General features: G+C 45.6%; 1 protein-coding gene across 1 annotated transcript in view; it reads left to right on the top strand.

The window, feature by feature from the left end:
* The window catches only part of Rsph10b (radial spoke head 10 homolog B), a 53808-nt gene that overhangs the window by 20450 nt on the left and 13890 nt on the right, over positions 1–19468 (top strand). The window contains exons 10-16 of the mRNA XM_021163175.3: positions 5018–5139; positions 6436–6625; positions 7909–8023; positions 10011–10090; positions 10547–10695; positions 13220–13327; positions 13847–13990. Coding sequence (XP_021018834.1) covers positions 5018–5139; positions 6436–6625; positions 7909–8023; positions 10011–10090; positions 10547–10695; positions 13220–13327; positions 13847–13990 — 908 coding nt within the window. The remainder of the gene's footprint in view (positions 1–5017; positions 5140–6435; positions 6626–7908; positions 8024–10010; positions 10091–10546; positions 10696–13219; positions 13328–13846; positions 13991–19468) is intronic.

The following is a 19468-nucleotide window of genomic DNA, read 5'->3' on the forward strand; positions in this document are numbered from 1 at the left end:
GGTTAAGAACACTGACTGCTCTTCCGTAGGTCCTGAGTTCAAATCCCAGCAACCATATGGTGGCTCACAACCATCTGTAATGAGATCTGATGCCCTCTTAGGGAGTGTCTGAAGGCAGTTACAGTGTACTTACATATAATAAATAAATAAATCTTTAAAAAAAGAAAGAATTGCTCTTTCTACGTCTATGAAGAATTGAGTTGGAATTTTGTAGATTGCTTTCAGCAAGATGGCTATTTTTATATATTAATCCTGCCAATCCATGAGCATGGGAGATTTTCCCATTTCCTGAGATCTTCTTCGATTCCTTTCTTCAGCAACTTGAGGTTCTTGTCACACAGATCTTTCACTCGCTTGGTTAGAGTCACTATTGTGAAGGGTGCTGTTTCCCTAATTTCTTCTTCATCCCTTTATCCTTTGAGTGGAGAAAGACTGCTGACTTGTTTGAGTTAGGTTCCTATCTAGCCACTCGGCTGAAGTTGTTCATCAGTTGTAGGAGCTCTCGGGTGGGATTTCTGAGGTCCCTTATGTGCACTATCACATCATCTGCAAATAGTGACACCTTGACTCCCTCCTTCCCAATTTGCATCCCTTTGATCTCTTTTTGTTGTCTAATTGATCTGGCTAGGACTTCGAGTACCATATTGACTAGGTAGGGATCGAGTGGGCAACCTTGCATAGTCCCAAATTTTAGTGAGATTGCTTTGAGTTTCTCCCCATTTAGTTTGATGTTGGCTATTGGTTTGCTGTATATTGCTTTTATTATATCTAGGTATGCACCTTGAATTCCTGATCTCTCCAATACTTTTAACATGAATGGGTGTTGTATTTTGTCAAAAACTTTTTCCGCACCTAATGAGATGATCATGTGGGTTTTTTTTTTCTTTGAGTTTGTTTATACAGTGGACTACATCGATGGATTTCCATATATTGAACCATCCCTGCATCCCTGGGATAAAGCCTACTTGATCGTGGTGGATGATCATTTTGATGTGTTCTTGGATTCGGTTTGCGAGAACTATATTGAGGATTTTTGCATCAATATTCAGAAGGGAAATTGATCTGTAATTCTCTTTCTTTGTTGGGTCTTTTTGTGGTTTAGGTATAGTGCAACTGTAGCTTCATAGAAACAATTAGGTAGCGTTCCTTCTGTTTCTGTTTTGTGGAATAGTTTGAAGTGTACTGGTATTAAATCTTCTTTGAAGGTCTGATAGAATTCTGCACGAAAGCCATCTGGCCCTGGGCTCATTTTGGTTGGGAGACTTTTAATGACTGCATCTATTTCCTTTGGGGTTATGGGACTGTTTACAGGTTTATTTATCTGATCCTGATTTAACTTTGGTACCTGGTATGTGTCTAGAAAATCATCCATTTTGTCCAGGTTTTCTAGTTTTGTTGAGTACAGACTTTTGTAGTCGATCTGATGATGTTTTGAATTTCCTCAGTTTCTGTCCGTATGTCTCCCTTTTCATTCCTGATTCTGTTGATTTGGCTACTGTCTCTGTGCCCTCTGCTTAGTCTGGCTAAGGGTTTGTCTATCTTGCTGATTTTCTCAAAGAACTAGTTCCTAATTTTGTTGATTCTTTGTATAGTTCTTTTAGCTTCAATTTGGTTGATTTCAGCCCTGAGTTTGATTATTTCCTGCCATCTACTCCTCTTGGGTGCATTTCCTTCTTTTTCTTCTAGAGCTTTCAGCTGTGCTGTCAGTCTGCTAGTGTATGCTCTCTCCAGCTTCTTTTGGAGGCACTCAGAGCTGTGAGTTTTCCTCTTAGCACTGCTTTCATTGTGTCCCATAAGGTTGGATATGTTGTGCCTTCATTTTCATGGAATTCTAAAAAGTCTTTATTTCTTTATTTCTTCCCTGACCAAGTTGAATTGATAGTTGTTCAGCTTCCACGTATATATGGGCTTTCTGTTGTTTTTGTTGCTATTGAAGACCAGCCTTAGTCGATGGTGGTCTGATAGAACACATGGGATTAATTCAGTGTTCTTATATCTGTGGAGGTTTGGTTTGTGTCCGAGTACTTGGTCAGTTTTTGAGAAGGTACCGTAAGGTGCTGAGAAAAAGGTATATTATTTTGTTTTAGGGAGAAATGTTCTGTAGATATGTTAAATCCATTTAGTTCATAACTTCTTTTGGTTTCACTGTGTCTCTGTTTAGTTTCTTTTCCCATGATCTGCCCATTGCTGAGAATGGGGTGTTGAAATCTCCTGCTATTATTATGTGAGGTTCAATGTGTGTTTTGAGCTTTGGTAGAGTTTCTTTTACAAATGTGGGCGCCCTTGAATTTGGGGCATAGATGTTCAGAATTGAGAGTTCCTCCCGGTAGATTTTTTCCTTTGATAAGTATGTAATGACCTTCCCCATCTTTTTAGATAACTTTTGATTGAACATCTATTTTGTTGGATATTAGAATGGCTACTCCAGCTGGTTTCTTGGGACCATTTGCTTGGAAATTGTTTTTCCCAACCTTTTACTTTGAGGGAATATCTGTCTTTGACTCTGTGTTTTCCTGAATGCAGCAAAATGCTGGATCCTGGTTACATATCCAGTCTGTTGGCCTATGTCCTTTTATTGGGGAATTGAGTCCATTGATGTTGAGAGATATTAGGGACCAATGATTGTTGCTTCCTGTTATTTTTGTTGTTAGAGTTGGAATTACGTTGGTGTTTCTCTTCTTTTGAGTTTGCTCTCAAAAGATTAATTTCTTGCTTTTTCTTGGGTGTAGTTTCCCTTCTTGTGTTGGACTTCCTTCTATCACCCCCTGTAGGGTAGAAAGATATTGTTTAAATTTGGTTTTGTCTTGGAATATCTTGGTTTCTCCATCTATGGTAATTGCGAGTTTGGCTGGGTATAGTAGCCTGGGCTGGCATTTGTGTTCTCTTAGGGTCTGTATGACATCTGCCCAGGCTCTTCTGGCTTTCATAGTCTCTGGGGAGAAGTCAGGTGTAATTCTGATAAGTCTGCCTTTATATGTTACTTGACCTTTTCCCCTTACTGCTTTTAGTATTCCTTCTTTGTTCTGTGCACTTGGTGTTTTCATTATTATATGATAAGAGGAATTTCTTTTCTGGTCCCATCTGTTTGGTGTTCTGTCCACTTTTTGAATGTTTATGGGCATTTCTTTCTTTAGGTTAGGAAAGTTTTCTTCTATAATGTTGTTGAAGATGTTTGCTGGCCCTTTAAGTTGGGAATCTTCTCTATCTTCTGTACCTATTATTCTCAGGTTCGGTCTTTTCATTGTGTCCTGGTTTTCTTGAATGTTTTGCCATAGGAGCTTTTTGCTTTTTGTATTTTTCCTTGACTATTGTGTCTATGTCTTGTATCGTCTACTACTGATATTCTCTCTCTTCTATCTCCTGTATTTTATTGGTGATGCTTGCATCTGTGGCTCCTGTTTTCTTTTCTAGGTTTTTCATCTCCAGGGCTGTCTCCCTTTGAGTTTTCTTTAATGATTCCACTTCCATTTTTAGATCCTGGACAGTTTTGTTCAGTCCTTCACCTGTTTGATTGCATCCTCTTGTATTTCTTTAAGGGATTTATGTGTTTCTGCCTTAAGGACTTCTACCTGTTTACTTGTGTTCTTCTGCATTTCTCTAAGGGAGTTATTTATGTCCTTCTTAAAGTCCTCTATCATCTTCATGATATGAGAGTTTAGATCTGAATCTTGTTTTAAGGGTGTGTTTGGGTATCCAGGAATTGCTGTGGTGGGAAAACTGGGTTCTGATGTTGCCAAGTAGAATTGGTTTCTGTTGCTTATGTTCTTATGCTTGCCTCTCGACATCTGGTTATCTCTGGTGTTATCTGGCCTCCTGGTCTCAGAATGGAACCTGTCCTACCTGTGATCCTGTGATCCTGGGGAGTCAAGCTGGGGGGTAGAGTTGCCACTGGTGTGTGCTCTGTGTGGGATCAAGTCTCTGCTCCCAGCTGGCACAGGTGGGAGCCAGAAAGCACCTGGGTCTCCGGCTGAGCCTGAGCGGCTGAGTGAGGGAATCTGCTTCCCCGGTATGATGGGTTGCTGGGTCTCTGGGCGGGGTCTGAGGTCTCACCTGTGAAGCTGGATATGTCTGAATACCTGGGAGGCCAAGCTGCAACGGGCGTGTGTGCTGTGAGGGATCAGGGCCAGCACCAGATCTCTGCTCCTGACTGGCCTAAATTACCATCTCACCTATAGTTTTCATTCATTAAGATCCACCCACTGCTTTAGAAAAATAGAAGTCTCCTTCAATGTTATACTTGTTTGTTTTTGTTTGTTTTGGCAAGCTGGCCTTGAACTCTTTGTTCAATAGCCAAGTCCAATCTTGATCCTCCTCTCTACCTCCCAAGTGCTGGGGTGAGAGCGCACCACTGTGGTGCTGAGGATGGAAGCTGGGCTTGCTGTGTGCTCAGCAAGCGCTCCACCAACTGAGCTACGTTAGCTAGGCTGACGTTCAGCTACTGAGTGAAGAGCTTGTGTTTCATTACTGTGGGAACTGTTGTGTTTACTTGTTGTGTTTGTCTGTGTGCATGTTGCAGGCAGAGGGAGGACATGGGGAAATCCATCTGTCCTTTCACCATGTGGGTCCCAGAGGTCAAGCACAGGTCATCAGCCTTGGCAGCAAGCACCTTTAGTTACTGAGCGTCACAGAGGCCCTCAGCTTTTTAACTTTGAAAAGGAGTGTAAGTTGCCCAGGCTGGCCTTGAACTTACAATCACTGGCTCCCTCCGCAGCTGGTATATAGGCCTGTGCCACAAAGCCTGAATACTCTCCTATTACACTTTGATAGTCACTGATGTGACTCTGGAAGGACTCCTTTTAAATATTTATTTGTATTTATATACATGTACGTGTCTGTGGGTACCCCCAGAGACCAGAAGAAGGTACTGGATCCCCTAGAGCTGATGTTATTGGCAGTTCTGAGTGGCCTGTCCACGAGCATCCTTAACTGCTGAACCATCTCTCCAGCCCACATTAGAGGATTTTACCCTTGCTTCCCATAATCACCCTCCCCCCTCCATGTTTGCTTCATTCATTAGAGACCCTGCGGAAGTTGGATGGCAGCGAAAGCCATTCTGTGCTAGGAACGAGTATTGAGCTGGACTTAACTCTGCTGCTGGACATGTACCCTGAGGAAAGCCAGGAGGAGGAAAAGAAGCAGGTAATCCCCCTCACCGGTACACACATATTATAGACACTATTTTAGTCTAGACCGTCTCAATCTGCAAGTGAGCAGGCTTTGTGAGAGAAAGGTAGCCCAGAGGGCAGGACTCGGCAGCATTGCCCAGGCAGGGCCTTAGAACCTATAGGAGTCCAGTCACCAGCAGTCAGAGCCAGCTAGGGACCAAGGCTGAGATCACCTCTCACTCACGGAAGGTGGGGTCAGAAAATCCTGGATACCCTAGGAATCAGGAACCCCCTGAAGGGCTGAGAGATGGCTATGAAGAGCATTGGTGGCCCTAGGAGAGGACCTGGGTTCCTAGCACACAACATGGTGGCTCATAACCATCTGGAACTCCAGTTCCCGGGGATCCTATGCCTTTGCACCAATCACACATGTGGCTCACATACAAATGCATAGGCAAAACACTTATACATATAAAATAGAATAAATAAAACTTTTTTTTTTAAAAAAAGAAAGAGGCAGAAGAAGAAAGAAGGCTGCTGTGCTGAGGCTGGAGAGGTGGCTCAGTGGTTAAGAACTGCGTTTCCAGAGACCCCAATTCCCAGCACCCACATAGCAGCTAACACTCATCTGTAACTCCAGCTACAAGGGCTCCAATCCCTTCTTCTAGACTTCACGGACACTACATACAAATGGTGCACTGACCTTTGGGCAGGCAAAACACATATACACATAAAAATTTCAAAATCTAAAAATGTGAAAGGAACCCTGTTGTGGAGTATTCACCAGAGAAGACTGCATAGACACGGGTCATAGCCGGCAATAGCTGGACAGTGACTACACTGGGTGTTCAGGATTCCAGTGTGGCACTGAGCCTCTCTCAGGGTGAGCTTCTAAACACAAAAGCCATGTTGTAGATTGGCAAACTCCAGCTAACAAGAACAGTTTGCCAGAAGCAGAACGACAGAAGCCATAAAGCAAGGTTAGGACATTTTTAGACGATCCAAGAACAATATGGACCTCAAAGAGCTGGGCCTACGTTTCGGTTTTGTCAGGTGGCGGGCTGTCTGCCTGCTGAGTTTCGCAGCCTCAGCGGCACTTCCATTGTGGAGTGAGTTGTGCCAAGTTCTCAGGGCCTGCTAAGGTCTGAGACCCTGTTACAACTCACTGTGCATATGGTACACACAGCACCCCAGCCAGTGGGGTGCTAGAAACTGAGCTGAGGTCCCCTACAAGAGGACCAGGTGCTCTTAGGTCTGAGCCATCTCTCCAGCCCCTCGGTTTTGTTCTAATAGAGGCACGGCTGGGCCCTACGCGCCACCTTCCTTTCAGGTGGAGTATGCAGTCCTGAGGAACATCACCGAGCTGAGAAGGATCTACTGCTTCTACAGCGGCCTCGGGTGTGACCACTCTCTGGACAACACCTTTCTGATGACAAAGCTGCACTTCTGGAGATTCCTGAAAGACTGTAGGTTCCACCACCACAACATAAGTCTTGCAGATATGGACAGGGTACTGAGTGGTGAGTGTCCGGGTTCCCTTCCTCCCTTGGCTATGGCTGCCCTGAAACGAGCTAAGAAACGTGGGGAGATTACGGGGAGATGACTCTGCATGAGGAGCAAATGTCTCTGCCCAAACCCAAACAAATGGACACAGAGACAAAAGAACATGCTGAACGAGAACCATTTAATGATGGTCTTGCAAGAACGGCTGTCGGGCTTAGGGATCACTGTAAAAGAGGGGATAGAAAGACCCCCAAGAGCCAGAGGTAGTGGACTTGTGGAGTGAAAAAGCATTTTCCAGACATGACAGGCACATATGACCTCACAGTGGCCATGACTACATGTGCAAGACCTGCACAAGATCAAGCCAGCCCAAAACGGATGGAGGAGGGGCTCAGGAGCTCTTAGCAACTGATGGCTGCTGGAGGAGGGAGAGGCAGCTTTCCACAGGGACGTGGCCCTGGATAGGCTACCATATTCCAGCAAATGGTCCTATACCCACACCCATAGAAGCAGACTTGAAGGGGGAAGGGGGTGTTTAAAAAGGAGCCCATGAAGTTGGGCAAGAAAGGTGGTGGGATGATAGGGGAGGAATTTCTAGGGAGGGAAAGGGGGCACATGTTTGATCAAACACATCAGGGCATGTGTGTTATCAGTTTTTAAAAAAAGTGGGTGTCTGGCACACATGCACACGAGGGTCAAATAAAGCAAACAATTTACCCCTCACCTTACAGATCCCTTCTCCAGCTCCTCATTGGCTGAGTGCTCAGGGGTGCACTCTAACCAGGGCATCCCTCACGGGATGTGCTAGCTTCCCTTCTTCATTTATGTCCACATACAACAACAAGGATTTTCCTGCTGGCTTCCTTACCCCAATAACTCGTTAACATATGCATGGACCTAGTCATATAACATAAGCAGGCTGCCTGTAATTTTCTTAGAACCCAAGATAGCCTTCTTGTTGACTTGGGGATAGGCAGGAAGGAGGCCTAGACAAGCAGGGCCTGTGAGCCCAGCATTGGTGGGCTTGGCAGCCAGCCAGCCTGCCTTCCAGTTCAGCAAGAGACCCTGCTTCAAGGCAATAAGGTAAAGAGCAATAGAGGAAGACACTTAATGTCCTGGTATGGCCTCAGTGTACCTGTTCATGTTTAGGAGTGCACACTGACACAGTCATGTGCATGTACCACACACACACACACACACACACACCACAACCACAGTAGAAAGATACATTGTTAATGTCTCATAAGGTAACCAGAGCTCTTCTGTGCTGTAGCTAATCTCGCCAATGTCTTTATTTCAGTCTATAACGGCATCCCAATCGAAGAAATCCACTCTCCATTTAGAACCATACTATTAAGAACATTCCTGAATTACCTCCTGCAGCTGGCTTACTACATCCATCACAAGGAGTTCCAGTAAGCGCCGATTCTTCCCCGCAGTAGCCACGGCCCTTGGTCATTTTCACATTATCCATGGGAAGGACTAGACGCAAAGTTTAGCTAGTATCCAGCCACAGTGCCCTGCATGCTGAATGAACACTGGGAAACCCCCACCAAGTGACTTTGCAGTCACCGTCAGTCCTGCCTTCTTGAGTCAGAGTACCCATGGTGTTGCTTGCTTTTTTTTTTTTTAATTTTCGAGACAGGATTTCTCTGTGTTGCTCTGGCTGTCCTGGAACTCACTCTGTAGACCAGGCTGGCCTCAAACTCAGAGTTCCGCCTGCCTCTGCCTCCCGAGGGCTGGGATTAAAGGCGTGCGCCACCATCATTTGGCTCAGAACATTCTTTCTTAATGACTTTTTTAGAAATATTCATTTAAGGGCTGAGGACGTGGTTCCGATGGCAGAGTATTTGTCTTGCACACACAGGCAGTGGGTTCTAGCCACAGCACCTCACAGGACAGACATAGTAGCACATGCCTGTGATCCCAGCACTCATGAGGTAGAGGCAGGATCAGAAGTTAGGGTTGGGGCAAGAGAGATGGCTCAAGGATTAAAAGCTGCTTTTCTAGAGGACCTGAGTTCGGGTCTCAGCACCCAGATTGGGCAACTCACAGTCTTTTGCATCTCCTGTTCCAGGGAATCCACTTCCATGTCTTGCCTGCACACACATACATATAAATACCCACAGACACATAGATAAAAAATATTTGAAAAAGAAATTAAGATTATCTTTGTCTGCACAATGACTTCAAGGTCAGTCTGAGCAACAGAAGACCTTGTCTATGTCCGTCTGTCTGTCTGTATCTCTCTCTGTGTATGTGTGTATATAAATTTAATATATACAGTGTGTATAGACTACCACAGCATGTATAGTTAAGTGGTTAGATTTTCAGAAGGGCTGCTGATAAGTACATTGAGTTTCTATGTATCCTGCACCCAAACTCACCCCGTGTCAGCCTCTTCCTAACCATGGTGCAGTCACCAAAAGCAAGGACTTAGCAATGCCAGTGTCACTGCATCCAGCCTTCTCTCAGTCATGGTGGAAGGTGACGACTGACACCTGACACATGCTGCGCAGACCTTCTAATACCGCACTGCATCCCAGCCAGGAGCTGCCATTCCCCATGGTCCCTCCTCTGCCAGGAGCTCACACTGCATTTTGCCTCCAAAGCATTTCAGACCCTCCAATCTGAGAGGTACTCAGCCTCCATCTTTAACAACCTTCCTGTCTTTAAAAACAAAAACAAAAACAAAAACAAAAACAAAACAAAACAGAAAAACCTCTTTGATCACCGTGTAAAGCATCTCACAGTCTGGGTTTGCACTGCGGTGTTTTCCTCCAGTTGCACTGAGCTGAGAGAACACTAGGTGGGAACTCCTTAGATCTTTTCCATGCACATTTATGATGTGTGTTTGTGATATATGTGTGTAGCATAAGTACGTGTGAGGGTGCGGCACGCGGGCACGCGGACACCACAGCATTATGTGGCGGTCGGAGGGTCATCTCAGGGTCTGGTCCTCATCTTCCTCCTTGTCTGACAGAGGTCTCTGTGGTTGGCTACTGTGTACAGCATGCTTGCTGGCCTGCAAGCTTGAACGGATCCTCCTGTTCCTGTCCCCCACCTCTCTGTAGTGCTCTGGGATTTCAGACACATGTTCCTACAGCTCTTTGTAGGTTCAGGTCCTGGGGCTTGCATAGAAAGCCTTTTTTCCTAACTGGATCATCTCCCAGCCAGAACCATCTCCTTACTGAATGGCATCAGTGTGCTTAACTTCAATATGGCTTCTTGCTGCTCTCAGAGTGAAGTGTGGCCAGGTAGACCTTTCTACTGTAAACTTGACTCTGTTTCCCTTTCCATATTGTATTTATTAGAGGCCAGTGGTCAGATGGCCACACTTCAGAAGAGGGGAATTAAGCTCCACCTCGTGGAATAATTAATTTCAGTATCATTTCACCATAGGAACAGAAGCCCGTCGCTCTTCCTGTGTTTTACAAAACTGATGTCTGAAAACATTCACCCACATGCCTGTCAGGTAAAAGGTAAATACAAGAACAGTATCATTCTATTTACCATCTTAAAAAATAGTTCTATAACCATATTTGTATGTGTCATACGTGTGTGTGTATGTGCATGTTTGTATATGTGTGGACACGTTTTATGCAGATGCATATGTGTGTATGCACATGTGCACACCTGCTCACATGTAAGCCAGAGGTTATCAGGTATCTTCCTCCATCACTCTTCATGCACGAGGCAGGCTCTCTCTCTGAACCCTTAACTCACTGATGTGGCTGGTCTAGCTAGCAGGCTTGCTCTGGGCATCCCGTCTGCTTCCAGGATTACAGGCAGGTTTCTATGCCCAACCTGGTTTGAGGTGCTAGAGATCTGAACTCTAGTCCTCCTGTTTACACAACAGAGGGTTGTTTGTTTGTTTGTTTCCACTGAGCCACAACCCTCCCCAGTCCTGGGGTCACTCCTGAATGTTGTGTTTTTAGGTCACTTATTCAGTGAGCAACAGCGGACACTCTACTCAATGAATTACATCGATAAGTGCTGGGAGATTTACACAGCCTACTGCAGACCCAACGAAGCCCCACCCTATGAGCTGACGATGAAGATGAGATATTTCCTCTGGATGCTGAAAGTAAGCTTTGTAACTCTTAGGATAGAGACTGCCTTCATGTTGACAGGCATTGTGATTTTAATGAAAAGAGATCAGTGCTACATAATTGAGGAGGTGAAGATGGGGGATGACCTTTCGTGGGCCCCAGATGCTTTCACAAGAGACAGTCTGTGAAAGCAAGAGGCGTGACACATGACAGAACGGGGACGGAAGGCCGAAGCCTGCCATCATCATCTTATGCACATGTGGCCACTGAGAGGAAGCCATAGAGAGACTTTAAAAGTGTTTATGTTACATTTGTATTTAATATTGATTCAAGGTGTGCATGAGTGTGTGTGTGTGTGTGTTGTCAGGCATGGTGGCAACTGCATTTGCCACCTCGGTCATCTTGTCATCCCTAAAAAGCATTAAGAATATATCCCGAAGGCTGGAAAGATGCCCTGGTGGTAGCGAGCACTTGTTGCTTTTGCCAAGGACCCGAGTTCAGGTCTAGAACCCACACTGCAGCTCACAATCATCCCTAACTCCAGGTGCAAGGGATCTGATGGCTTCTCTTGAACTCTCCTGGGGCATCAGGCATGAATATGGTGCACACAGCCATGCAGGCAAAACACTCATACACATAAAAGAAAAGAAATGTCTTTCCAAGTACAAACATATTTTCAGCCGGTCAGGACTGTACTACAGGGGAACACTTGCCTCGGGTTCCCAGCACAGGGAAACACATAAAAGGTGTTGCTCAGCAAACAGTATGTTTAAAATGTCTTAGTTTGGAAGTCAAGCATGGTGTTAAATTCCTGTAGTCCCAGCACTTGAGAGGCTAAGGCAGGAGGGTCAGCCAAGAGCTAGTAAGAGCCTGTTTCAAAGAACCAACGTTGTTAGTTTAAAAAACAATCAGCAGGTTCTTTTTTTTCTTTTGGGTTTTTGAGACAGGGTCTCTCTGTGTAGCCCTGGCTGTCCTGGAACTCACTCTGCAGACCAGGGTGGCCTCGAGCTCAGAAATCTGCCTGCCTCTGCCTCCTGAGTGCTGGGATTAAAGGCATGTGCCACCACTGCCCGGCCCATAATATTTTTAATTTATACTTAAATATTAATGAGAGAGTTGTACTGTATGGTTTTGTGTGTCAACTTGACACAGGCTGGAGTTATCACAGAGAAAGGAGCTTCAGGTGAGGAAGTGCCTCCATGAGATCCAACTGTAAGGCATTTTCTCAATTAGCGATCAAGGGGGGAGGGCCCACTGTGGGTGGTGCCATCTCTGGGCTGGTAGTCTTGGGTTCTATAAGAGACCAAGCTGAGCAAGCCAGGGGAAGCAAGCCAGTAAGTAACATCCCTCCATGGCCTCTGCGTCAGCTCCTGCTTCCTGACCTGCTTGAGTTCCAGTCCTGACTTCCTTTGGTGATGAACAGCAGCATGGAAGTGTAAGCTGAATAAACCCTTTCCTTGCCAACTTGCTTCTTGGTCATGATGTTTGTGCAGGAATAGAAACCCTGACTAAGACAAGAGTATTTAATAATTTAACAGAATTGTGTGTGTGTGTGAGAGAGAGAGAGAGAGAGAGAGAGAGAGAGAGAGAGAGAGAAACCTGGTGTCTAAATGTAGGGAGACATGTTTAAAAGTATGTGATTCGGAGGTGGAATATCACGCAAGTGTTCCCTTCCTTCCTCACCCTCATTTCTTACTGAGGAAAGAACTCATTTGTCTTTGCAGAGGTTGGGCATGCTGGTTTTCACCGGCTGCATCCTCATGTCAGGCTATGTCCTTTCCCCACATGACTGATGCGGGTGTTTTGTGTTCTGCACAGCCACAGGTGGTCACAGCCTTTGCCACTCTTTCCTTTTAATGATGGTGACTCATCAGTGGCTCACCTGGCATCAATCCAATGCTCTGCTTCCCAGGACCCTTCACTCGTGGCCTTTGCAGCCCCAGTGGTCATTCCTCAGCGGTTAGTTAACAGCCGCTGTTTCACTAGAGACCGTACAATGATAACTTTCTCTCTCATTTCTTTTATATTAATTTGAAAATTTTTAAATTTGTGTATATACATGTGTGCCTGTGTGTATGTGCACATGTGTGCAGGCACCCTTGAGGGTCACAAGACATGGGATCCTCTGGAGTCACAAGTGATTGTGAGCCACTTCCTATGGGTGCTGGCCAGCAAGGCCGAGGGATCTACCCTCCTCCACTTGGGTCGTGCTGGGACCATAGGTGTTGGCTGTGCTGATGGCTTTTTCACACCGACAGTGGGGACAGTGGGGACAGGACTCAGGTCCTCACTCTTGCAGAGCAAGCATGTCACTGACAGAGCCAACTTGCCAGCCGCCCAGTGATTCTTATCTAAAGAAGGGTCTCGCTGTGTGTCCCAGGCTGGCCTCAAACTTGCAATCCCCCTCAGCACGGGGATTATAGCTCTAAAATAATCAGTTTTTAAGGTACTGATTTCTGATACATTTCCTTAAGGTGTTCAGTCAGTCACTGCCATTAACATTAGAATATATGCCCATGTATAATTACAGGCATCTATGTTGGTGTTATCTTTCTACAGGACTTTAGGATGATAAATAAAGACCTAACTGCGACCAAATTCATGACTGTGATAGCGGAGGACAACCCTTTCGTGTACGACGGAACTGACAGCAACTTCGAGCTTGAGGTTTGTAAAGTGTTGCTGGGAACAGTGCAGATCCAGCTTAAGCCGCACGTCTCTAACGTCCATGATTTACATATACAGAAACCCAGGGGGATATACAGATGTACACAGTTGCCCTTTCAAGAATCAGGGATTACACTAAAAAGGGGCTGGGGAGGTGGCTCAGCTAGTAAAGTGCTTGCCATGCAAGCGTGGGGACCTGAGTTTGCTCCCTAGAACCCGTGAAGAAAGTCAGCTGTGGCGATGCTCACCCATAAAACCAGTGCTGGGGAGGTGGGGGCAGAAGGGTCAACCAGTGCGACTATATCAGTGAACCCCAAGCGAGCGAGAAACACCATCTCAAAAGCCGAGGTCGGGGGGCAATAGAGGAAGACACCCAGAGTCGGCCTCTGCCCCCCTCCACAGACACTCGTGTAGCCCCTATACAGGACTAATAAATGAATAGGAAATCACCAATCAGTTCCTGATCCACTCCAGTGTGTCAGAATAAACGAGGCCTCCCTGTGCTTCTTGTCATTGCAGCTGGTTTTCCTGGAATTCTTTGAAGCCCTCTTATGCTTCTCTCTCTGCTGCATGTTTGACCAGATGACTAGATCCTATTTAAAAGTCCCGTATGACGACATCACTACAAACCGATACGGCAGCACTCAGACGATACTGAACCAGGTGACAGACAATGTGGTAGAGTGTAGAACCTAGGGCTGACTTGAGTCCGGTGGGTAGACTCTCAGTCAGAACTGTCTCGGGCTGGTATCATTCTTCCAGGAGATAATTTAGGACCTGAGAAAGTGTAGGTCGTCTTTCACTGTTGGAAGGAGTGTGTGGTCTTGTGGTTTTTGAGTTAGGGGAAATGTATGTCCTGGCTATGGCCGCAGCAGTGCGAAAGTCAGTAGAAAATCGACTGACAGAGGAGACCTGCCGAGCTGCCGAGACACACTGTCTAGTGCACAGAGGGATGCCTGCCTGAGAGCAAAGATACCAGGAGACAGCTCATGGGTCTGCACGCAATACTAAACAGGTCGGAGAGAGAGAGGTTTACTCACAGGGTGGACACCCTTGGTCGCTGTGAGACCCTGGCAGAGCCAAGACCCTGCTTTATAAGGAAAGAAGACCTGAGTCATTGACAAACTTTTAGTGGGGGTTTCTCATTAGTGGACTGAAAAAGTTTCTGATGTTTGAGACATTCGCCTGGAGCCACAAGAGACATTCTAGGGATCCGCTGAGCCTGGCAGGTAGGAGTCTCTTTCATTTATTTCTTTTGAAACAGTCTCACTTGGTAGCCCTGGCTGGCTGGAACTCACAGAGATTTACCTGCTCGACCTCCGCAAAGGTGTGCCCCACCACAGCCAGCCGGGAAGGCTTCAGAAGCTGCCCATGTGAGGAGTTTTCTCACTCTTGACCCAAGAGCCAGCTCTCACCACAAACCTCTGAGATGTACCTTGGCTTCCTCACGGGAACTCGGGGCTTCCCGATCTTTCCCACATTTCCCATTAGCAAGGTGTGCCTCTGGATCAAGGAGTATGACTTCTTCAACACACCCGGCAGCTGGGGTGGGACCACCTGGGGCTGGGGCTCTTCTCCAGGCAAGTGAGTGTCCATCTTGACTCTGCCTACAATGTGCAGGTGACACAGTAGTGTTCACTGCTATAACAAAGTAAGGACGCCAAGTTAACCTTGTTTAAAAACAGAGATGTAGATCGCAGTCCTGGAAGCGTAAGCACTAGGATCTAGTCATGTCCTCCTGGCTGGCAGGATGTCAGCCTAGTGACTTTATCTAACTGTAACCATTTCCCAAAGGCCTCCTGTCTAAGCACCACAGTCGGATTAAGTCAACTTACAAATGACTCTTCTGGGACACTTATACTACAGCAAATGTCATTCCTCAGATGTGCTGGCTCAGTAATGTGCTGGGAGCAAATATGTCAGACTAGGGACCATCCACGACACCACTGGGTCACCTTCACTCCCAGGTTTTGGTGAATCCTTCTGAGAAGTGTCTGTTTCAAATATGTCAGACTAGGGACCATCCTCGACACCACTGGGTCACCTTCACTCCCAGGTCTTGGTGAATCCTTCTGAGAAGTGTCTGTTTTGGTTTTATAGCTCAGGGATTAGTTCCCTCCCACTTTGTGGAAACTGCAAGTTCATGTGTCCCAGCTTCATTGCTGTTCCTTCCTGAGATGAAACTGGCCCTCAGAGGTGGTCACTTCAAAACACAGTAGAGCCCAGACCTACCTCTCAATCCAACTTAATATGCTACAGTAATCGGGGACGACAAGATGGAGTCACTTTCTCCAGAAAGATGTCTCCGCAGACATCTCCAACCCTTGTCTTGTCAGCTTAGTGGGCATACACATGTAAAAAACTATAGGAGGACAAGGAACAGATCGCAGAGAGAAATGGAACAGGACCCCCCCCCCCCCCAAGGGCTTCCATAGGTATATTCCCAGTGTGAGAGTGCTGGAGCCACATCACAAAGGAAGAAGGCCACTAGATCTGAAATGCACACAAAGGCCCATGTGCTAGACAGGCTCAGTTACCAGTCCAAAAGAACAACAAACAAACAAGCCACACGAAACGCAACACTCACCAAAAATACCTTTCAAAAATGAAGCTGAAGGACTGGAGGGATGGCTCAACAGCTAAGAGCACTTGCTGTTGTTCTTTTAGAGGACTGGAGGCAGGTGGAGCTCCATAAGTTTGAGACCAGCTTGATCCAGAGCAGTCAAGGCTACATAGTCAGACCTTGTCTCCAAAATACAAAAACAAAAACAAACAAAACCCTTACAAATTGTGTGGAAGAGAAGACTCTGATATCCCAACATACCACATTATGGGATTCAAATATTGTTTAAACAACAACAAAAATTGCAGAGCATACAAAGGAAACTATGCCACATGCAAAGAAAAGGTAAGCCCTCAAAGACTTTGAGGAAGATGAGGCAGCAGACTTATAAGTCAAGGAATCAAACCCTTATTTTTAAAATAGCTAAAACTGTTAAAGGGAGATACAGAGAGCAGGTTGGGGGCAAGAGGATGGCTCAGTGGGTAAAGGTGCCTGCCACTAAACTTGAGAGCCTGAGTTTGAACCCACACAACAGAAGGAGAGAACCAATGCCCAGAAGATGTCCTCTGACCTCTGACCCTGCCCAACAAAATAAACAAATAAAGAAGAGAAGAGTGACATATTTGCAAAGTGGAAATATCAGCAGAGGTGAGAAACCCTTTTAGAAAAGAAATCTGAGAGATAAAATATAAGAAATGGAAATGGAAAAACTCCCAAGGAGAATCCAGCAGCAGACCTAGGCAAGCTGGAGATGGACAACTGAGCAAGTGAGTCAGAGGAAGACTAGGAAGGAAGAGTGCAAAGTGCGTGGACAGATGTGCACTCTTAAAGGGTGGAAGGGACAGATGTGCATACTCTTAAAGGGTCAAATGGACAGATGTGCGTACTCTTAAAGGGTCAAATGGACAGATGTGCGCACTCTGAAAGGGTCAAATGGACAGATGTGCGTACTCTTAAAGGGTCAAATGGACAGATGTGCACACTTTTTTAAAAAAATTTTTTGTTCTCTTCTAATTACTTTTTAAAGATTTATTTACTTATTTATATGAGTACACTGTGGCACTCTTCAGACACACCAGAAGAGGGCATCGGATCCCATTACAGATGGTTGTGAGCCACCATGTGGTTGCTGGGAATTGAACTTGGGACCTCTGGAAGAGCAGCCAGTGCTCTTAACCTCTGCACCATCTCTCCAGCCCAGATGTGCACACTCTTAAAGGGTGGAAGGGACACAGAGAAATCCAAGCACATGACCCTGAGACAATTGCACAGGTACCATAATTACCCTGTGAAAGACAAAGTCTCCATGATGTCAAGATAAGAGGTGACTTGCCACGTTCAGGGGAACCCTAGGAAGATTACTAGATTTCACACCATAAACCCTGCGGCCAGTGGGGAGCAATCTCTGTTTAAGGACGCTAAAAGAACTGTCAAGCCAACATTCCATATTCAAGCCCAAAGGGTGGCTCTATTGAGAAAGGCTCTTGCTGCTAAGCCCACAGCCCAAGTTCAATCCCTGGAACCCATACGGTGGGAGGAGAGAAGTAACCCCTAAATATTGCTCTCTAACCTTCCCTATGTGTGCCACCTGTCCCTCATGCAAGAGTATAAAAAAAATAAATTCTAGCCGGGCACACCCCTTTAATCCCAGCACTTGGGAGGCAGAGGCAGGCCAATTTCTGAGTTCGAGGCCAGCCTGGTCTACAGAGTGAGTTCCAGGACAGCCAGGGCTACACAGAGAAACCCTGTCTCGAAAAAACAAACAAACAAAATAATAATAAACAAACAAACAAATCCTATATCCAGCAAAACTATCCTTTAAAAGTGTGGGAAAATAGCTGGGCAGTGGTGGCTCATGCCTTTAATCCCAGCACTCGGGAGGCAGAGGCAGGTGGACTTCTGAGTTCAAGGCCAGCCTGGTCTACAGAGTGTGTTCCAGGACAGCCGGGGCTACACAGAGAAACCCTGCGTCGAAAAACAAAAAACAAAAAACAAAACAAAACAAAAGTTACTGCAGGCCTACGTTGCCAACAACCAAACAGTGAAATTAAAGGACACTAGTCAATGTATCCAGCCATTGTATTGGTTACTTTCATGTTTTTATAATAAGGATGACTTGAAGGACGGAAGCTTGCTTTGGCTCATGGGTTCAGAGGGATTTCAGTCTACCGTGGCAAGGAAGTCACTGTAGTAAGAGGACCACACAGTAGCTGTGTGTTCACATGGCCCTGACCAGGAGGCAGACTGTTCAGTCCAGAACCGGAAGTATATACAGCCTTCAGCAGCTGCAGTCTTCAGAACAGTGCCACACGCTGGGGACCGAGCATCTGAAACAGGGGCCTGTAAGAGGCTGTCAGGACCTCTGTCAGGTTCCAGCCCCTGTCGCTGGACTGGATGCTTAAATAGTCTAAATAGGTTATAGTCTAAATAGGTTATAGACTAAAAAGTTAGTCTATAACCTATCTACAGTAAATATATTTTATTTGTATGTTATATATAATATATTTGCATCCTAGGACTCTCTGTGCAGAGCAGGCTGGCCTTGAACTCACAGAAATCTACCTGCCTTTGCCTCCTGAGTGCTTGGATTTAAGGCATGGATCACCACCACCAGGATGTTTGTTTTTTAAGGAAGAGGCAGGCAGATCTTTGTGAGTTTGAGATCAGTCTGTTCTATATTGTATAACAAGTTCCAAGTGAGCCAAGGCTATATAGTAAGAACCTGTCTCAAAAAACAAAACAAAACAAAACAAAAACAAAAACAAAAACAAAGCCGGGCGTGGTGGCGCACGCCTTTAAACCCAGCACTCGGGAGGCAGAGGCAGGCGGATTTCTGAGTTCGAGGCCAGCCTGGTCTACAAAGTGAGTTCCAGGACAGCCAGAGCTATACAGAGAAACCCTGTCTCAAAAAACCAAACCAAACCAAAACAAAAACAAAAACAAAAATGGAGCAACCAGAGTTCTTAATCCTTAAGCCATCTCTCTAAACCCAAGATTTTTTGAAAAACCATACTGCGTTTTATGTGTAGCAATACAGTTTGCATATTAAGCAACACGAAAATAGTTAGGAAATAATTTGATACTGTTTTAAGCAGATTAAAAAAGTGGGGAGCCTTTCCAGGTAATCCCCTTCCAAAACAAATGTGTTTAAGATCACTTTCCCGAGTGGCTCAGGGAGCAGCCATGTCTGGCTCCTGTTGCACTGACGGTCAACAGAGCTAAACAGAGAGCCCGTGTTTCACACGTACTGCCTCAGAGGAGTGACAGGCTAGATCCTTAGGGAACAAAAAAATAATAATTCTTGCTGCTCTGTTACCTAGGAAGTTGAATTCTCATATCCATCAGCGTGGGTGGGGGCATGGGAGGGGGAAACCTAAGACAGAGTAAAATAATTTCATTTCCTATTTCCTCCTTCATGATTCGTGTCCTCTTGACTATATTCCATCCTCCCTCGCCAAAATGTAAAGTCTTCAGTTGTATTCATTTTTACCACAGTAAGATAATGGGGAATAACAATGTGAAGATGACAGAAAAACCGTTCAGACTTACAAAAGCTGAAGGAATTCACAAGCAGCCCA

The sequence above is a fragment of the Mus caroli genome, unplaced genomic scaffold (genome assembly GCF_978045245.1).
Source record: "Mus caroli unplaced genomic scaffold, Mus_caroli_1 scaffold_4, whole genome shotgun sequence".
Lineage (NCBI taxonomy): Eukaryota > Metazoa > Chordata > Mammalia > Rodentia > Muridae > Mus > Mus caroli.